General features: G+C 38.7%; 1 protein-coding gene across 1 annotated transcript in view; it reads left to right on the forward strand.

Moving 5' to 3' along the window:
• sez6b (seizure related 6 homolog b) overlaps positions 1–18,332 on the forward strand; it is a 315,312-nt gene that overhangs the window by 254,016 nt on the left and 42,964 nt on the right. The window contains exons 6-9 of the mRNA XM_051665921.1: positions 10,101–10,269; positions 10,849–11,015; positions 15,395–15,589; positions 16,962–17,100. Of these exons, the coding sequence (XP_051521881.1) occupies positions 10,101–10,269; positions 10,849–11,015; positions 15,395–15,589; positions 16,962–17,100 (670 nt within the window). The remainder of the gene's footprint in view (positions 1–10,100; positions 10,270–10,848; positions 11,016–15,394; positions 15,590–16,961; positions 17,101–18,332) is intronic.

Genomic DNA, 18,332 nt, shown 5'->3' on the forward strand with positions numbered 1-18,332 from the left:
TGCTGTTGTGTCATGTGACTCGGTGCTGCAGAAGTTAACCCTTTAAATGACAGTCTAGATTCTTGTGAACAGTATTCAGTCGGTTTTTATACATTTCAATTATGTGTTGCGTATAGCGAAGCCAAAATACAACGTCCATGCATGAGGGTTGCATATGTATATATGAGGATATATATGTAAATATACAGTATATATGCAAATTATAATTTCTTGTTTGTTTCTTTTTATTTTGGAGTAAAAAATGACCAAGCCATTTTCTTGACAGGTTTAAATGATGGCAGAATTTTCCTTTTTGGTTGAACTATCGATTTTAATTAAGTTATTGTCATTATTTTCAGTGCAAACATGCCTCCTTTCTATGTAAATTATGCTTATTATAGATCGCATCTTATTCAAAAAAGTGAGCACTATTTGCCTGGTGCAATTAACATTGCATGGAATTTTAATAAATAGAAATGTTTATGTAAATTTGTTATTGTTCAAAATTGGGCAAATTGCCTTCACCAAATTTTTTTAGGATTGTTTGAGTTTTTAGGCTTGTTTTTACCTGATTTGCATAATTCCATTAGTAATTCAGTTGCTAAAAAGACACAAACGCATGTAAATAAAAAAGTTGGCACAATTAATTCTTAGTGAATTTCCCTGTCAATTTTTAACCTGACAGTTATGAATTTGAGCTGTTAATGGCAATGAGTGCAGAGAGATTCCAGGTGACAGTAAACCTATAAGTAGAGAGTAAATAAGATGTCACACTTACCCTATCAACATTTTGGCTTTGAGCTGGACTCTTAATCTTAGTTACTCCAGGGGGGTGTCCCTTTGTTGAGTGCACTGTAACAAAAGCATCAGCTAAATGACAGTTAATTACCAAATCTGCAGGGTTTGATCTCTGCCCTTGAGAAATTCAATTATTAAGCAGACCAATAGCACTAGAAAGCAGCACTGTTATCTTTAGAGGTACATGAAAATCTTCAGTCCTCCTCTGAGTGTATGAAATAGTAGCTTAAACTTTTAATGAACCTTAATTTCATTTGCATATGGAAGCGAGGTGTTTGGTTTTGCAACCAGTCTGTCTGCCAATCATAAACACAGCCTTCCTGGACTTGCTCCGTAGCAATTATCCTCCTTTTTCTGCTTCTTACCAGAAATATACACCCACAAGTCATCATGTCATTCAGACATATGCCAACTCTGCTTAGCACCCGATACTTTCCTAACAAAAACAAATTGCATGCCTGTGTAAATATTTTGTCGGTACAAGTGTTATTTAACTTGACGGGGGAGATACTCATGGTGTGGTTGTTCCCACCTCCTTTTAAGGTAATTGGGGCTTGATCATTGATTTTGGCTGGAATAGTGATAACAGAAGTGTTTGTGCTACAAGGAAGTGCATTTTAACAACCATACCCCTTCAAGGTATCCCAGTGTGACAGCCTGATTGACAGGCCTGCCTCTTCTGCATAAATAAGGACTTTGTGTGCCTCGTTCTCGTCAGAGAGATGAATCCCTGAGCTGGAGAACTCTTCCTCTTGCATGACAAACAGAGAAACATCTACGATTCCAAACAAGGCTGAGCTCCCTGAAGGAGGGCTGTTTTGATGAAGGATCTCATTTAGTGGTTTGGAGGCACGGCTGTAGTGTGAATCGAGAGGAGGCTTAGTTAGCCTGCGGCTGCCAGATGCAGTCTACGGAGCCTGGGGTTTCTCACACTCAGCACTGATTCAGAGTGAAATAGCATAAACGTGCTGTTTAAGAAGTGTGCCCCTGCCATGCTGATACAGGGCTGGGCAAGACTGTCAGAGTCTGATTACTGATCAGTATGGGCAAGCTGCCAGAGAGCAGAGCTTTGGGTCCACTTTAATTACGCACTGTCCGCCTGACTAACCTTCAGCCATTGAGCTCAGAAACTATCCGCCTCTCCTTTCACTCTATTTTTACATTGCCTTTAACAAAGACCATTTACAATTGCTGTCCTTCTCTGATTAAATCTTCTGTGTCATGATCTAAAGCAACGATTCTCAACTGGTGGGTCTGTCGGATCTGAGGTCTGTTTTTATATGGTCAACGAACAGCAGAGAATAACAATGGTAATTGCAAATTATAAAATTCAACTAACCGTATAATCCTGTATAGTTAGGATGGCAAAATAAATGGGCTAATCAACTTTTAAAAGGGAGGAGAAAATGTTTCCGATACCTTTTGTTGTTAAAGTAATAGTTCACCCAAAGATTAAAATTCTCTCATCATTTACTCACCCTTATGCCATCCCAGATGTGTATGACTTTCTTTCTCCATTCACTTGCATTGTAAGGACCTACAGAGCTGAAATACTCTTCTAAAAATCTTAATTTGTGTTCAGCAGAAGAAAGAAAGTCATACACATCTAGTATGGAATGAGTGAATGATGAGAGAATTTTCATTTTCGGGTCACTTGGTAGAAGCTAACCAAATTAGGCAGATGCCAACATGGACGGGCTGTGTGACATGCCTTCATCCTCGTAAACCATGAACAAAACAACACAAGGTAAAAGAAAATGTGATCCACACTATGTTAATATACAGATTCACTTGCAACATGGATAAATATGGTTTGTGCCAACCACAGTTTGTTTTGTCCTTTGAATTGTTGGCATCTGCCAGCATGAAATCATCATAATTCATGAGACATTTAGAAATAAAAATGGTAATATTGGGGTCATTCCTACAATTCGGTGCCTTTTAAGACCCCAGTACAAGTTATGGTATTTTATAATGATTAATTTTACCCGATTGCAATTTTAATAGGCTTTAATAGACTATATATAATGTTACACACTTGGAGTTATTTGATGTGTGTGAATCTTCTGTTTTATTTATGTTTTCCTTTGTTTTGTGACATCAAGTATGACATGTCCACTCATTTTGGGAAGATATTGGGAAAATAATGTAATTTTAAAATCTCAATGTAGTTACACTGGCAGCCAAAAGTTTGGAATAATGTACAGATTTTGCTGTTTTGGAAGGAAATTGGTACTTTAATTCACCAAAGTGGCATTCAACTGATCACAAATTATAGTCAGGACATTACTGATGTAAAAAACAACACCATCACTATTTGAAAAAAGTAATTTTTAATCAAATCTAGCCCCATTTCCAGCAGCCATCATTCCAACACATTATCCTTGAGTCATAATTTGTCCCTTAACCCTCCTGGGTCATGGGGTCGCTGTATGGTTGAGTTGAACACCATCTTCCTCCATTTCTGTCGGTCATGGGCGAGCATCTGGGTTGTGGCAAAGTTCTTGCTAGTCCACTCCGTGATGTTATCCACCCATTTCTTTTTCTGTCGGCCTCGCCTTCTGCCTCCAGGTACTGTCCCTTGAAGAATTGTCCTTGACAGACCATCGCTCCTAGTGACATGTCCGAACCACTGCATCTTTCTTCTTTTTATGATGACCAACAGGTCTTGATAATGGTCTTGTGCCTTAATTCTTCTTTGGACCCCTTCGTTGGTGATGTGGTCTATATATGAGATGCCCAAGATTCTACGATAACATCTCATCTCCATGGTCTTGATTTTTCTTTCTAGTTCTGCTGTCAGCATCCATGTTTCGCAAGCATATAGGAAGATAGACAGGACCAGTGCGTGCAGCAGCTTGAGTTTGGATTTGAGACTGATTTTACTGTCTCTCCAGATGGGCTTGAGTTTGGCAAGCGCAGCTGTTGTTAGTGCTGCCCTGGCAAGGATTTCAGGCCTGGACCCCTCGTCACTGATGATGGCACCCAGGTACTTGAACTGGTGGACCTCTTCCAGCTTTTGTCCATTCACTAAGATGTTCTTAGTGATGGGTTGGGTGGAGTTTATGATCTTGTTTTTTTCCTCACTTATCTCCATGGCGTATCTGGTTGCTGTTTTATCCAGGAGGTTCACTAGATTTGCTAGCTCATCTTCACTTCCTGCCAAGCCGTCGATGTCATTGGCGAAACGGAGGTTTGTTGATGGTATGCCCTCTAATGCTGACAGTCCCATGGTGGTCCTCGAGGGCATCGGTCATAATGCGTTCCAGGAATATATTGAACAAAAAAGGAGATAGGAGGCATCCTTGACAGACACCGACATTCGTGCGGAACCATTTTCCAATTTGGCCCTGGAGTAGAATGGCGCTGCTAGCTTTGGCGCACAGCTGTTGGATGGTCTCTATCAGTTTCCTGCCCATGTTGTAATTTCTCATGGTGGCTCAAAGAGCTTCATGCCAGACTTGGTCAAAGGCCTTTCTGAAGTCCACGAAGACGTGGTAGATGTTCTACTGGTGTTGTGTGTACTTTTCGCATAGAATCCTTAAGTTGAAAATTTGTTCTGTAGTGCTACGACCACTGCGAAATCCAGCCTGTTCTTCTGCTATGATTTCTTCTGCCTGTAGTCTTAATCTGTTGAGTATGACTTTGAGCATCACTTTGCTGGCATGGCTTATAAGGCTGATGGTTCTATAGTTCTGGCAGAGCTGTAGGTTGCTTTTTTTGGGAGGGTTATGATGTCAGCCACATTCCAGTCTGCCAGATCTTGTTGCAGATTCTGATGAGGACCTCTACTATCGCTTCTCCTCCACACATAATTAGCTCTGCGGGAATGTTGTCAACACCTACTGCTTTTCCGATCTTCAGAGACTTGATGGCTGCCTCCACTTCTTCTCGCAGTATTGGGTGATCATCCTAGTTTATCCTTGAGTAATCATGCTAAATTGCTAATTTGGTACTAGAAAATCACATGCCATTATATCAAACTGCTGAAAGCTATTTGGTTCATTAAATGAAGCTTAACATTGTCTTTGTGTTTGTTTTTTGAGTTACCACAGTATGCAATAGACTGGCATGTCTTAAGGTCAATATTACATCCAAAATGGCAAAAAAGAAACAGCTTTCTCTAGAAACTCGTCAGTCAATCATTGTTTTGAGGAATGAAGGCTATACAATGCTTGAAATTGCCAAAAAAAAAAAAACTGAAGATGTCATACAAAGGTGTACACTACAGTCTTCAAAGACAAAGGACAACTGGCTCTAACAAGGACAGAAAGAGATGTGGAAGGCCAGATGTACAACTAAACAAGAGGATAAGTACATCAGAGTCTCATTTCATCAAGTCATCATTTGGGTACTCAGTGTATTTTATTGCTTATCAAATAGAATGTACATAAATGAAAAAAACCCGCTCTGCATTAAAAGGAGTTCCCTCTGCATTTTCTTTTTGATGGGGAGAGGCGGAGCTTAACCTGCCTTTTGTCTGCACTGACAGCTAGATAAGTTTCAGAACGTCAGCCGAACGGATTCCATATTGGTAAGAAGTTTATGGATAAGTTCATCACACGTACTAAAAGGAGTTGTGGCGACGATGCGTCGTCAGCACCAACCCCTAAGAAGTGTAAAACACGAAAGTATGACATTAGCTATCTTCAGTTTGGCTTTAAGGTGGCTGGGACAGATGCTGAACCGCTGCCCCAGTGTGTCATATGTGCATATTTGCTGGCAAATGATAGCATGAAGCCATGCAAGTTGAAGCGTCATTTAGAAACCAAACACCCGACACTCAAAGACAAACCCTTAGATTTTTTCAAATTAAAGTTATCTTGCCTTGCACAGCAGAAACGCAACATCAGCAAACACACATCATTGTCTAACAGGTGTCTAGAAGTGTCCTACTACGTCTCGCAACGAGTTGCTAAATTAGAAAAACCTCACACAATTGCCGAGGCGCAAATCTTACCTGCTGCCAAAGATATCTGTCAAGTCATGTTTGGAGAGAATTTCGCACAACAGATTGGTGACATCCCCCTTTCTAACGACACCATTAGCCGCCGCATATCTGACATGGCAAGCGACGTTAAGGAGCAATTGCTTGCTAACATCATGCAAAGCCAGTACTATGCCCTGCAGCTTGATGAGACAACTGATGTTGCAGGGCCAGCACAGTAGCTTACCTATGTCAGATATATAAAAAATGGTAATATTGAGAAGGACATTCTTTTCTGTCTTCCAGCGCACACAACTGGCGAGGCATTGTTTGAAGTTCTGGATGGGTATATACGGGATGCAGGCATGTCATGGAATAAATGTGTTGGGATATGCACAGATGGGGCCCGTTCAATGACTGGGAGGGTTAGTTGTCTGGTCACTCGTGTCCAGCATTTAGCCTCTTTAGCCACGTGGACTCACTGTATGATTCATCGCGAATCTCTCACATCAAAGCAAATGCCTGAGTCTCTGGAGTCAGTTTTAAAGCAGGCAGTGCAAATGGTCAATTTCATTAAAGCACGGCCATTAAATGCACGCTTGTTTTCCTTGCTTTGTCAGGAATCGGGAGACGAACATGAGCAGCTCCTATTTCACACTGAGGTTCGCTGGCTCTCCAGAGGTCGGGTTTTACATCGCCTCTACGAATTGTTTCTTGTTGATGCGAAGTCCGACCTTGCGCGGTACCTGGACGACCCCCTGTGGTTAGCGCAGTTGTCATACCTTGTAGACATTTTTGACAGGTTGAATTTGTTGAACACATCGATGCAAGGGAGAGATGCCAACATCTTGCTTCTTTCAGACAAAGTCAGTGCATTCGTTGGCAAATTGGATCTTTGGCATGATCGGCTGATTAATAAAAATGTTGACATGTTTCCCAACTTCGCTGACTGTGTGCAAGAGACAGGGATAAATGTCACTCCTTTGATTAACACAGTCGCTCAACATGTTGAAGGACTGAAACAACAATTCGGCCGTTATTTCAGTGAGGATTTTAGTTAATTTCAGAGATCCCTTCAGTTGCCCAGGAAAAGACCTTTCAGTTGACATGGAGGAGCAGTTAGTCGAATTAAAGAGCGACACCAGATTGCGACACCTCTATAGCTCTTGCTCTCTGCCTTCGTTTTGGTTGAGTGTGATGACTGAATATCCTCAGTTGACTGATGCCACTGTAAAATTACTTCTTCCATTCGCCTCAACTTATCTGTGCAAGGCCGGGTTTTCAAAATTGACTGCCTTGAAAACAAAGTACCGAAATCAGCTCTAGGTGGAGAATGACATCAGGTTTGCGCTGTCGAACATTAAACCGCGAATTGCGCTTCTTTGTAAAAAGAAGCAAGCGCAGGTGTCCCACTGATTGATTTAACAATGTCATGGCTAACAAGATGCGCCCTGCATCCCAATTCGCATAATTCATATGCGAATGTATTTAGAATGTAAGACGAATGGAGTGCAACATGTTTTACATGTAAAATAGTACACGTTATTACAACCTAGAGTTTTCTTGTTCAAAGTAAATATAGTGTTCAGAAACATTTTTGATCATTTAAGTGCATGTTCCATACCTGTCCGTTATATAGTTTTATAAAAGTCATAAAAGTTATTTAAAAAAATAAGTTATGAAAAGTAATTAATGTATAAAAAAAAAAAATCTATCTATCAAAAACAGATTATAGATTAGGTTATATATAGATAGATTTTATATAGAATAGGTAATCATTATATCTGGTCTCCTCCAACATGGGGGGGGGCTTTAGTTCCAAAAGATTGAGAACCTCTGATCTTGACTGTAAGGTGCGTGAGAAGTGCCCAACAAGACATCTATGGCAAGTGCTACAGGAAGCATGGGGTGAAATGTCACCCGAGTATCTGGACTGACCGCTAGAATGCCAAGGATCTACAAAGCTGTTATTGCTGCACATGAAGGATTTTTTGATGAGAACTCTTTGAAGTAGTTTAAGCTGTTGTGAAATTTGTTTTCAAATTGTAATTTTTCACGTTATTAATGTCCTGACTATACATTGTGATCAGTTGAATGCCACTTTGGTGAATAAAAGTACCAATTTCTTTCCATAAGAGCAAAATCTGTACATTATTCCAAACATTTGGCCACCAGTGTATGTTAACAGAAATAAAATAATCAGTATACGTTTACAAATATGTTAGCTAGATATCATTTACAGAACATGTATATGTAATGACCCTGTTATTGTCCACCCTGAATCTGCCCATTTAACTGGATGGACTTCTGAAGTTTATAAGTCATTTAGCTTGACCTTTAAGACTTATAAAATTTTAACATGTTCCTTTAATTAAGAAATATGAATATACTTATTAAAGTATGTTTTATTTTTTCACATTTTCAAAGCTGAAAAGACAGTAAATTGTAGGAACGACCCATTAATAAAATTCAATGTTTGTTTTTAACCCTTTAAGCTCTGATGGTGTTTTTAAAGATTTCCTGTTTCAGTGGCATACCCAAAATGAAAGGCTTTTAACTAAAAACAAATAAAACAAGGAGTGTTTGGTATAATTTTAAAGAAAACTTTTCAGTTTTTTAATAGTTTAATTTATGATAAATTCTGAGACTCAGCCTAAGAAACTGCTGAAAAATCACAAAAACATTAACCCAAAATTACTTTTTTTCTTATTTTTCTGATATGACATTTACCTCAGGGTGTAAATAAGGTGGCTCTGGAAAGCTGCTTTTTTCCCCTCAATTATGTCACCTGTAACTGAGTAAAATTGTGTGACGATACGACAAAGTTACCAAAAGTTATAGCATTACAAAAAAAATACAAAATTCCTAGTGTCCAAAAACATGTCAAAGTGTCCAAAAGCCTCTCCAAACAAATAAAACATAATAATCGTACATAAGAACTAATTGCACATGCAAATACAACAATGAATAAAGGTTTGCATAGTATGCAAACATGATTTAAGTAATGAGATTTCACAGAATGAGTTTAATTCTGTGCCAACTGAGTCATCATTGAGTCTGCGTCATGTACTTGGCGCCATCTCCTGGTAGCCATATGTAATTACAGTGATTGATCACATGACTCTCTGCCCAAATATGGAGGACTATCACCACTGGCTGGAGCAATCTGAACCCAATCCGATTGGTTTAGCATTCCATGATGATACAGCATTTCCGATGATGTCACCAGATGCTGTGTGCACATTGTGCTTTGTGTGGGTTATCTAATGATCTATACATCCGATTACTTTGTGTGCGGGCTCTTTTTAAAATAAAAAAGTAATGGTATGTGATATTTTATGTTAGTTTTAGTGAAGTTATAAGCAAAAGCTATAAGTTATAAGCATTCAGTTTTGGTCATAATGTCTACATGCTTTGTAAAGTAGAGCTTCTAACCTTTAAAAAAAACTATTTTGTGTTGGTAAAGACTGTAGTTATTAACATTTGGATTTTTCTCTCATGGGCCCGCCGACAGGTCGAGTCCATCTGACCTTAAAGGGTTAAGAAGATTTTTGTTTAATTTTGTATGATAAACTATTTTGGTTCTGTGTTAGGGCACAAGTTGATGTAAAATCTGGTTCCTAAAGCAAAACCAGTTGAAAACCACTGGTCTAAACGTTCTTATAACCTATAAAGCAAAAAAAAAAAAAAAAGACACTACAAAGTTAACATTTCTAAAAAAATTCTAAGCACAAGCGTAATGTTTCAAGCAGAATTCTGTTAATTTATTGGAGTACCTATATTAAGTGAACTTTGAATGTGCATGCTTCACATGCACTGTGTTCCAAACAACATATATGATGATTTCGCAGGCCACTTAGAAAGGAGAAAAATCATGGTAGCTAAACTGTAGGGTCATACGAATTTCAAATAGAAGACTTAAAAAGTGAGTTACAAAGTTATTTTTCAGTTATTTTTGAGCCCTACCCCTTCCATAGGTCACCCATAATCTGTGTCACTGTTAATATCAGGTTTACGTGTAATAAAAACAATTTTGGTACTATGTTGGAACTCCACTTGATGTCTGATGTAAAATCTGGGTTTTGAAGCAAAACCAGTTAAGAGCCATTAAACTAAAGGATTTTATACTCCATAATGGTGTCTAACAGTCTCTTTGACATGTTTCCCACTGGAAAAAAAACATTTCACCTTCACTTTTTAGGTCTCCTTTCTATTATTGTCACATTACTGGTTCTATGACAGAGGCCTAGTCACTTGTCACACAGTCTCTAGGGTCCTGCACTGTGAGAGAGTTTTGTTATCAACTGTTCAAATTCACTCTGAGGGCTAACTCGATCTCTAACTCTATTTTTTCTTCTCAATGTCATCTGTCTCCTTCCATTTCTACTTGGCACAGTGGCCTGCGGTGGAATGATGAAGAATGCAACTCTCGGTCGCATTGTGTCCCCTGGTTTCCCTGGGAACTACAGCAACAACCTGACCTGCCACTGGGTGCTGAAGGCCCCTGAGGGTCAACGGCTCCATGTACACTTTGAAAAGGTGGCCCTTGCAGAAGATGATGACAGGTCTGTGCCAGCCAACTCACTCGATACTCTGCTGTTAAACTCTGTCAGCCACTTTACATTTATACACTAATTAGTCATCAGATGTTCAAAGAGAGACTGTTGGAGAAGCTCAGAGTGTCTCTTCACAGTGCAGTCACACTCCAAATGTGGTGCTGCTCTTCAGGGCATTATCTACTATGGCGAGAGCAAGGCATGATAGGAACAGCTGTGAGCACGCAAACGAAAGTGGATGAAAGTTTCTGAGATCAGACACTTGCTGCTCTTTAAAATAATTTAGAATAATCAAATCCCCTTGTGCGAGTGTGTAGAGAGCGATTAGAGCCCACTCCGGAGCCTCAGGAGGGGGATTAAGTTATTTTTATTAGCGGTATCTGCTTTTTCTTCAGGCTTTGCTAACAAATGGACTTTTAACGAGGTCACTTGCTGCTCAGCTATTCAAAATCCTATCAGACAATTATTATACAAACTGCCAAAACACAGTACTAGAAATTGCAAGAACAAACGTAATCTACTCTTGAACAGATACTCGTTTTAGTGGAATAACAAAACTAACTCCTAATTTTCTGTTTTTGTTTATAGGTTTATGATCAAAAATGGTAACCACATCGACACGGCAATTCTGTATGACTCATATGAGGTGGAATACCTGCCGAACGAGGGAATTGTCAGTTCCTCCAGACATCTCTTTGTGGAGTTTACAACGGATGGCTTCGGCACCAACACAGGCGTAGCCATCAGATATGAAGGTACGGACTGACAGCATAGGTGCAGATAATGAGAGCAACCATGGTTCAGTGCATAGGTCCTTGCTGTTGTGTTCACATCTGCGTAGGCCAGCATGTAGCAAGTGAACTAGCAATACTCTGTGGTGATTCTGTGCAGGAAGCTGATTGGTTGATTGTTACAGCAGGGGATATCCAATTCATAATCACTTTATAGTCTCCTCATGGCAATCTGCTCTCTCCTTATCAAAGGCCTTGGTATATTAACATCCATCTCGGGTGCATCTCCTGTGACCACTTGTGATTGGATTTCGATGGGTGGGTCTCTGATTTTGTGACTACATACATCATTCTTTGTCAGTGCGTTACAGCATGTTTATAAAGTGCAATAAGTTAAATATTTAAAAACAAATTCTTACCAAAATCTTGGTGTTTCATTCAGAATTCTCAGTTATTTTAGAGATGTACTTGTATTAGCTGAGCTTCAGATGTGCTTCACATTATCTGTCACTGCATGTTGATAATAGGTACACTAAAGAGGTTCTGTAAAGTTTTGTGCTTGTACGTACTGTATGTATGCACTTTTTAAATGTTTTCAATTGGACAGTTATTTTATTTTAAAGCTGATCGTAACTGGCAAAGTTTAAAACCCTTGTTTTAGTGCTGTGGTTGATTGACAGGTAAGTAGGCGGTCCTTCACGGCTGTCCGATACGTATCAGGACAGATTAACCTTTACACTACAAATGTGAAGTGGTCACATGCGTTTCTAACCCAAATATGGTTTAAGTGATTGGATCACAAAACTTTTTTGGATGCCTGTATTTAATGCTGACAACTTGTTATTGGATCACCCGAGACAGATCTTAAAGGGATAGTACACTCAGAAATGAAAATCATCATTAACCACCCTCATGTTGTTCCAAACATGTTTGACTTTCTTTCTGCATTGAGACATGCACTGAAAGTGAATGGTGACTGAGGCTGTCAGTCCCGAAATTCCACCTAATATCTTCTTTTGTGTTCAATGGAAGAAAGATAGTCACATATGTGAACTAGCTCTTTCATATCAGGTGTAAACAGGGACAGTGGGTCACAAGACATAGATATCACAGAATTTACAGGCCACCATCTCTCTTCCATCCTTTCTCTTAGCCAGAACATACATGGCGATGGTTACAGAGTTAAAACATTTTTGAAGAACACATGTCCTATACAGAGCCTCAGGGTTCTGATGGAGACAAAGAGTGGACCTTCCGGCACATTGCCCTTGTTGCTTCGATTCACACCAAAGATCCTTTCTCCCCTGTGTCTCGCTAAACACTCTTCAGATTCATGCCTGAAATTAGATTTATTCAGATTAAATGAAATGGAAATCGAATGAACTGGGCAAATGCAGCCCGACAAGGTCATTAAATTGAGTTTTAAATGGAAACACAGAGCAATTTTTTTTTTGTACAGAAATTGTATTCCTATCCCCCTGACAGGTCAGTCGAATGTGTGCAGTTGTATTTGTTCACAGGGATGTCATACACACCTTAGGGCCCCGTAGTCATTATCCAGCAAGATCTATCTAATCTCATTTGCCAAGGCACAATCCGATTACACTATCTACAATATAATGTGCCTTCGCAGCAACCTGTAACAATGCAGCTTGTCCTCTCAGGCTCTTGATACCTAGCTAAATTTCACACCAGACAGAGTACTCAGGATTTAATAGTCTCACTGATTGAAGTTCTGTTCTCTTTTTTTTATTTTTTTTATTTATTTATTTTTCTGCTATCATAAACAAAATTGATTTGTTTTTATCAGTTTTAGTAGACCAGTGAATGTGTTGCTCTGAAACTCTAGAGATCTGAGACTGAAAAACATTGGAGTGGGGTTTACTTAAATAAAACCTAGAAAACAATTTCTACCAGAAATTGCTAGTAAATTTAACAGACCATATTTTCAAGTAAAAGCCACAAACAATTCTTGGTGGCTTTAATTAGAAATTCTCAAGTGAAATTTACTTTGCAATACTCTGTTTCAAGTTAATTTTACTTAATCTTTGTTTGTACATTTTACTCAAGCAATTTAGCACTAATTTAAGCCTTGCTTTTAAATATGTACTAGTGTTTCAATGCTTTTCTAATATACTTAGTCTTGTACTACATAACACACACAAGCCTTCCACAGAGAAGCTTAATGCTTGCTATGCACTCTATTTGACAACATTTTCTTGCATTACTGCCAACAGAAACAAGATTCAGAGCTGCGCATGCAGACCTCAACACTTGATGCATAAAACACAATGATCGTAACAGTAAACAGATAACTTTTTTGATCTTGAACGGGTAATTTTGACTTCAGACTTCACAAACCAAGAAGTTATCAAACATAACAACAAAATCAACAATAAAAACAGTGTGATTTAACTTGCAAACAGAGAAATCATGCAAGCTCATTAATTATTCAAGCCCGGTGCATGCTGGGAACACCAGCTTTGAAGAATTAAGTAAAATGTACTTATTTTATTTACCTGTGAATTTTATACAAATTAGCAAATAAATATGACAAGGTTTTCTACTTTAGGATTGATACATGATGATGCATTGTAAAAATAACAAACAAACCTAAAAAATATTTACTTATTAGATAGAGCATTCATTTTTACATGTTTGAATTGAGTAAAATGTAGAATTTACTTAATATTTTCAAGTTCATGCTTTAACTTATTCAGTGTAGAAATTACTTAATCTTATCTGCTATATTTACTTCAACACAAAATAATTATTTTAGTGCAGAGAGGCCATACAAACACACAAAATACAGTACTTGTTCACTTCTCTAAAAGGCATTTTGGTTAACTACGGAATCATATGCATTTGTGTAATGATTGTATATGAACATGCTGAAATAGATGCTATTCAAGGTAGTTATAAATTTCATAATTTTTGGTGTTTGCTAAGCCAAGCATCACTTTTTCTATTGTTCACCTAGGCTGACCCTAAACTTCCCACAACTGTGGGACAGGCGCAATTTTTGAAAAGATAATAAAAAATCATTTTCACACGATAAATACTGAAATGGTTTGTGTTTATTTCACTCTTTATTTAGATTATCATGTTTTAAACTTGTAATATTTTTATTTTATTTTTTTATGGATTTTCATAGTTTAATATTGGAAGCCTGGGTCTGGGACAAGCTAAAACAGTCAAATCTATAAAAGGCATTTGAAAAGTATCAAAAATAAATCATGAAGGCCTGGTAAAAAGCTTCCAAATCAGTTTAAATGTGACCTAACAAAAATAAAAAAGTTGAAGAAAAAACACCCAGCGATGCCCTCACAACCACCCACAACACCCTAGCATTGTGGCAGCGACTTTTGCACAAGCAAGCGCCACTCACATTTTCTTAAGTAAATGTAAAAATCTTGTCAAAAATGAGAACTTTGAATTACAGTATGTAGTCGGTATATACCAATCACTGAGGCTTCGCTCATGACAATAACCTAAAATTTGCATTCCACATTAAATTACGGGCTATTTGGAACTCATATCTCCATTTCAATCTTACTTTAATGTCAAAGACATTTTCAGAAATGATTGATACTTTGGTTATATGGGAGCATGATTAAAATGGCTCAATTCTATTTTTTTTTTTTATTTATTTTTTTTTAGAGGCGCTAGATGGGTGAGGCCAGTGCTGAATAATGCATGTGTCTGGGGAAAGGGGTGAGGTGGAAATGGTTTGCTGTAATTGGCAGAATCGCCTGTGTTTATTAAACCGAGAGCAAGCAGAATGTAAAGCTGAATGTGGGTAGCATAATCTAGTGCATGCTTGAATGAGGCCGGACCCAATGGGATATCAAAGCCAGTGTTTACCCATAGTCTGAACATTCTCATCTAAAGTCCCCTACTCTCCCCTTTAATCTCTATTCTATATTCTCAGACAAGCACAACAACCAATAACGGTGCAGCCAGCCATGTCACTTTGTTGTTTCTCTCCGTAGGTTTTTTCATTCACATTTATTCACATCTCTCTTCCTTTACGCCCATAAGTGGCCTTGCAAGTCTGGTTAAGGTTGATTAACTAACAATCTCCTTCCAAGGGCAACCTGAAACCTTGGATTTGATTCCAGGAGGATTATGATAGGTGGAAATGTAAAGCACTGCATGCAGCTTACCACATTCAGCAGACAAATTGCTTTGGACTGCCGCCTTGAAACGCTTTTAAATTTGGATTCTGTGCCATCCTCAGAAAATGAGTTTCAGAAAAAATTTTATGCAGAACACTCATTGGCTAAGCCGAGTGGACTGGTTGTCTGTGTGCTTTATGAAATCAGATGCTTAGTGATAGTATTTGGACTGTGATGTGCGTCTCAGAGCAGGTGATTTATGGTGTTGTCCATTTATCCTATCAGCTTTTGCGGCAGGGCATTGCTATGAGCCATTCGTCAAGTACGGCAACTTCACCACCACTGACAGCACTTACGCTGTGGGCACGGTTGTGGAGTTCACCTGCGACCCCGGCTACACCCTGGAGCAGGGCTCCGTCATCATCGAATGCATGGATCCCAGCAACCCTCAATGGAATGAGACTGAGCCCGCCTGCAGAGGTGTGTGTCTGTGTGTGTGTTTGCATATGAGTGTGTACACTCTGGGGTGAATTCACTTAACAGTTGCGGCACTTTTGTACACAGTATTTCATCTTATTCACTAACCATCCACAATTTAGTTTAACTTGTCGCTAAATGCACTGAAATAGCACTTCGCTGTATTTTGATTAAAGGGATGTTCCTGGTTCAATACAAGTAAAGCTTAATCAACAGCATTTGGCATAATGTTGATTACTACAAACAAAAATTGTGACTCTTCAAAAGCAAAAATCGCTGTTACAGTAAGGCACTTAAAATGGAAGTGAATGGCACCAGTCCATAAATGTTAAAATACACACTGTTTCAAAAGTATAGCCACAAGATGTAAACATTATACGTGTTAACATGATTTTAGTGTGATTCATTTTAGGGATTTATCGACAATAAGGCATTTGCTAGATAACAGGGTTGGCGCTGCCTCGTCATGACAGTGAAGTTACACTTTACACAGATTAGGTAAGTAGTTTATTTTATTACACCAAAATCATGTTAACACGTGTTTATTAGGCTTAGTGAATTCCCCCCTTTCATGTTTTCATATGAGGGTAGGTTATATACAGTATGAAGGTTTATGTGTTTATATACGTTTATGTGTATGTGTGGATGATGTCACCAGGTTTTAATATAACCCAGTGAACATTTCATTGTATTAGTCAGCTGCTTAAGAGCTCTTCAGGTGGCATGTGCAGATAAAGAACAGGATACCCCATATCCTTTTAGTGCCTTTTTTTATGTAATCCACTACATCCTATGTCACCTGGATGAGTTTCAGACACTCTTAGCCACAGTCACGTGCCTACAGCAGCACTAAAAGCATTAAGCCATGGAGGCTGGAACCAGGAGCCAAAGAATGTGAGAGAATACCTTGCTCATAAAGCACTGATTCCACCAACATACACACAGTGGCTTCTTATCTGACCTGGTACTCAAGTACATTACTCCAGCTTTACAATAGAGTTTGGATTGAAAGGATTTAATCATACTGGCTCCAGCACAATTGCAGGGTCAAGACAACAGTTTTGCCATTTGAAAATGTGCTTACAACAAGCTAAGCCAGTGTACTGATGTGAAAGGAAAGCAGAAAGCCAAATTGTTTATTAAGATGGGCAAAAATGTCCACTCTGAGACCTGTTGGATTTACCTATGTTACAAATTGCAACACAAATGTTTTTTTCTGTATAAAAGTGTGATTTTTAACCATTGCGATACATCTTGCTGTTTTTCAGTGTCTAGCGCAATAAGCGTCACATCACATGCATTAATATATATATTTGTGCATGTATGTGCTTCTTTATTATATTACCTCATCTGTCTCACTGTGGTTGCATTGCAGCTGTATGCAGTGGAGAGATCACCGATTCAGCTGGGGTGGTGTTGTCACCAAACTGGCCTGAGGCCTATGATAAAGGCCAGGACTGCATCTGGGGGATTCATGTGGAAGAAGACAAGAGGATCATGCTAGACATTCAAGTGTATGTACAAGTGAACAACCAGTGCTGGGGGTAATGGATTTCATGTAATCTGGATTACGTTATTATATTACAGAAGCAAATACTTGTAATTAGATTAAATTACATTTGAAGATACTCATAATTAGATTACAGTTACTTATTTAAGGATTACATGATTACATATTAATCAGGCAAAGGCAGCAATTTGTTCATGATTTATTGATCCCTCTTAATGTTCTTTTTAAACATGTCATTTTTTAAATTCTAAATCGGCCTACGTCTTATACCTTAAGTGCCCTGGAAGTTGCTTTGGATGAAAGTTCCCATGTAAAATGTAAAATTACCTAAACGTGTTAATATTCCACACGCTCCCTGTTCACCCATTAGACTGGGGCCAACATTCTTCAGTCAGCTGGGTTTGTCTTTGATGTGGCTGAGATTGCACCACAGTTACAAATTCTGCTACTTTGCATCATCTGCTCCCCACTGACCGATTTAACTCCATTCCACTCACACCAGCCAAATGAAATGCCCGTCATATCGCCCTGGGCATTTTCTTGAACTAAAGTGGCCTAGAACTCCAAGACCTCAATTGGTTTTTCTGAAGATTTCCCAAAGCATACATTTTAAAAGCACTGACACCAACCACAGCCTTCATTTATTTATTCAGCTCAAAACTTTATCTAAATTAACCCCAAAACAATTTGAAATTTCTCTCTGTTGCATCAATAATTACTGTGATTGGTGTGGCACTGTGCTTTCTTTGTGGCTCCTACTTTTAGGCAAGTTCTCAAAGGCAAGATAGCTGTTGCAAGCGTTATGTTTGAGCTTCAAAATGCTAACTTACTGGTCATGGAAGAGGTTATTATATCTGTTTCTTGTGGTGAACATATCAGATCATGTTTGTTCAGTTTACGTTCCCTGCCACTTCCTGGGCAGTTTAACTGTGCTGGCAAAGAAATCGAAAGGCAGCAAGCTTAGAGAGTTATTTTCTCTGCAGTTCCTCATGGGGGGAAACACTCAAACTGCTTGGAGAAACAAGATATATCATCCTGCCCTCCTCTCAAAGGACTCAGACTCACATTTAAAACAGAGTGGCAAATGGAGGGTTGACAGTAGTGCCTTGTAAAAGTTAAAGACCACATTAAATTGTTTGCCAAATGCAGTTTTCTGTCCTGTGTTGACATATTTCCCATTGAAACAGGAAGTTTGGGTGGGACATATTGAAAGGCTCATCCTTTATTTTAATTTTA

Source organism: Myxocyprinus asiaticus, chromosome 31, assembly GCF_019703515.2.
Source record: "Myxocyprinus asiaticus isolate MX2 ecotype Aquarium Trade chromosome 31, UBuf_Myxa_2, whole genome shotgun sequence".
NCBI lineage: Eukaryota > Metazoa > Chordata > Actinopteri > Cypriniformes > Catostomidae > Myxocyprinus > Myxocyprinus asiaticus.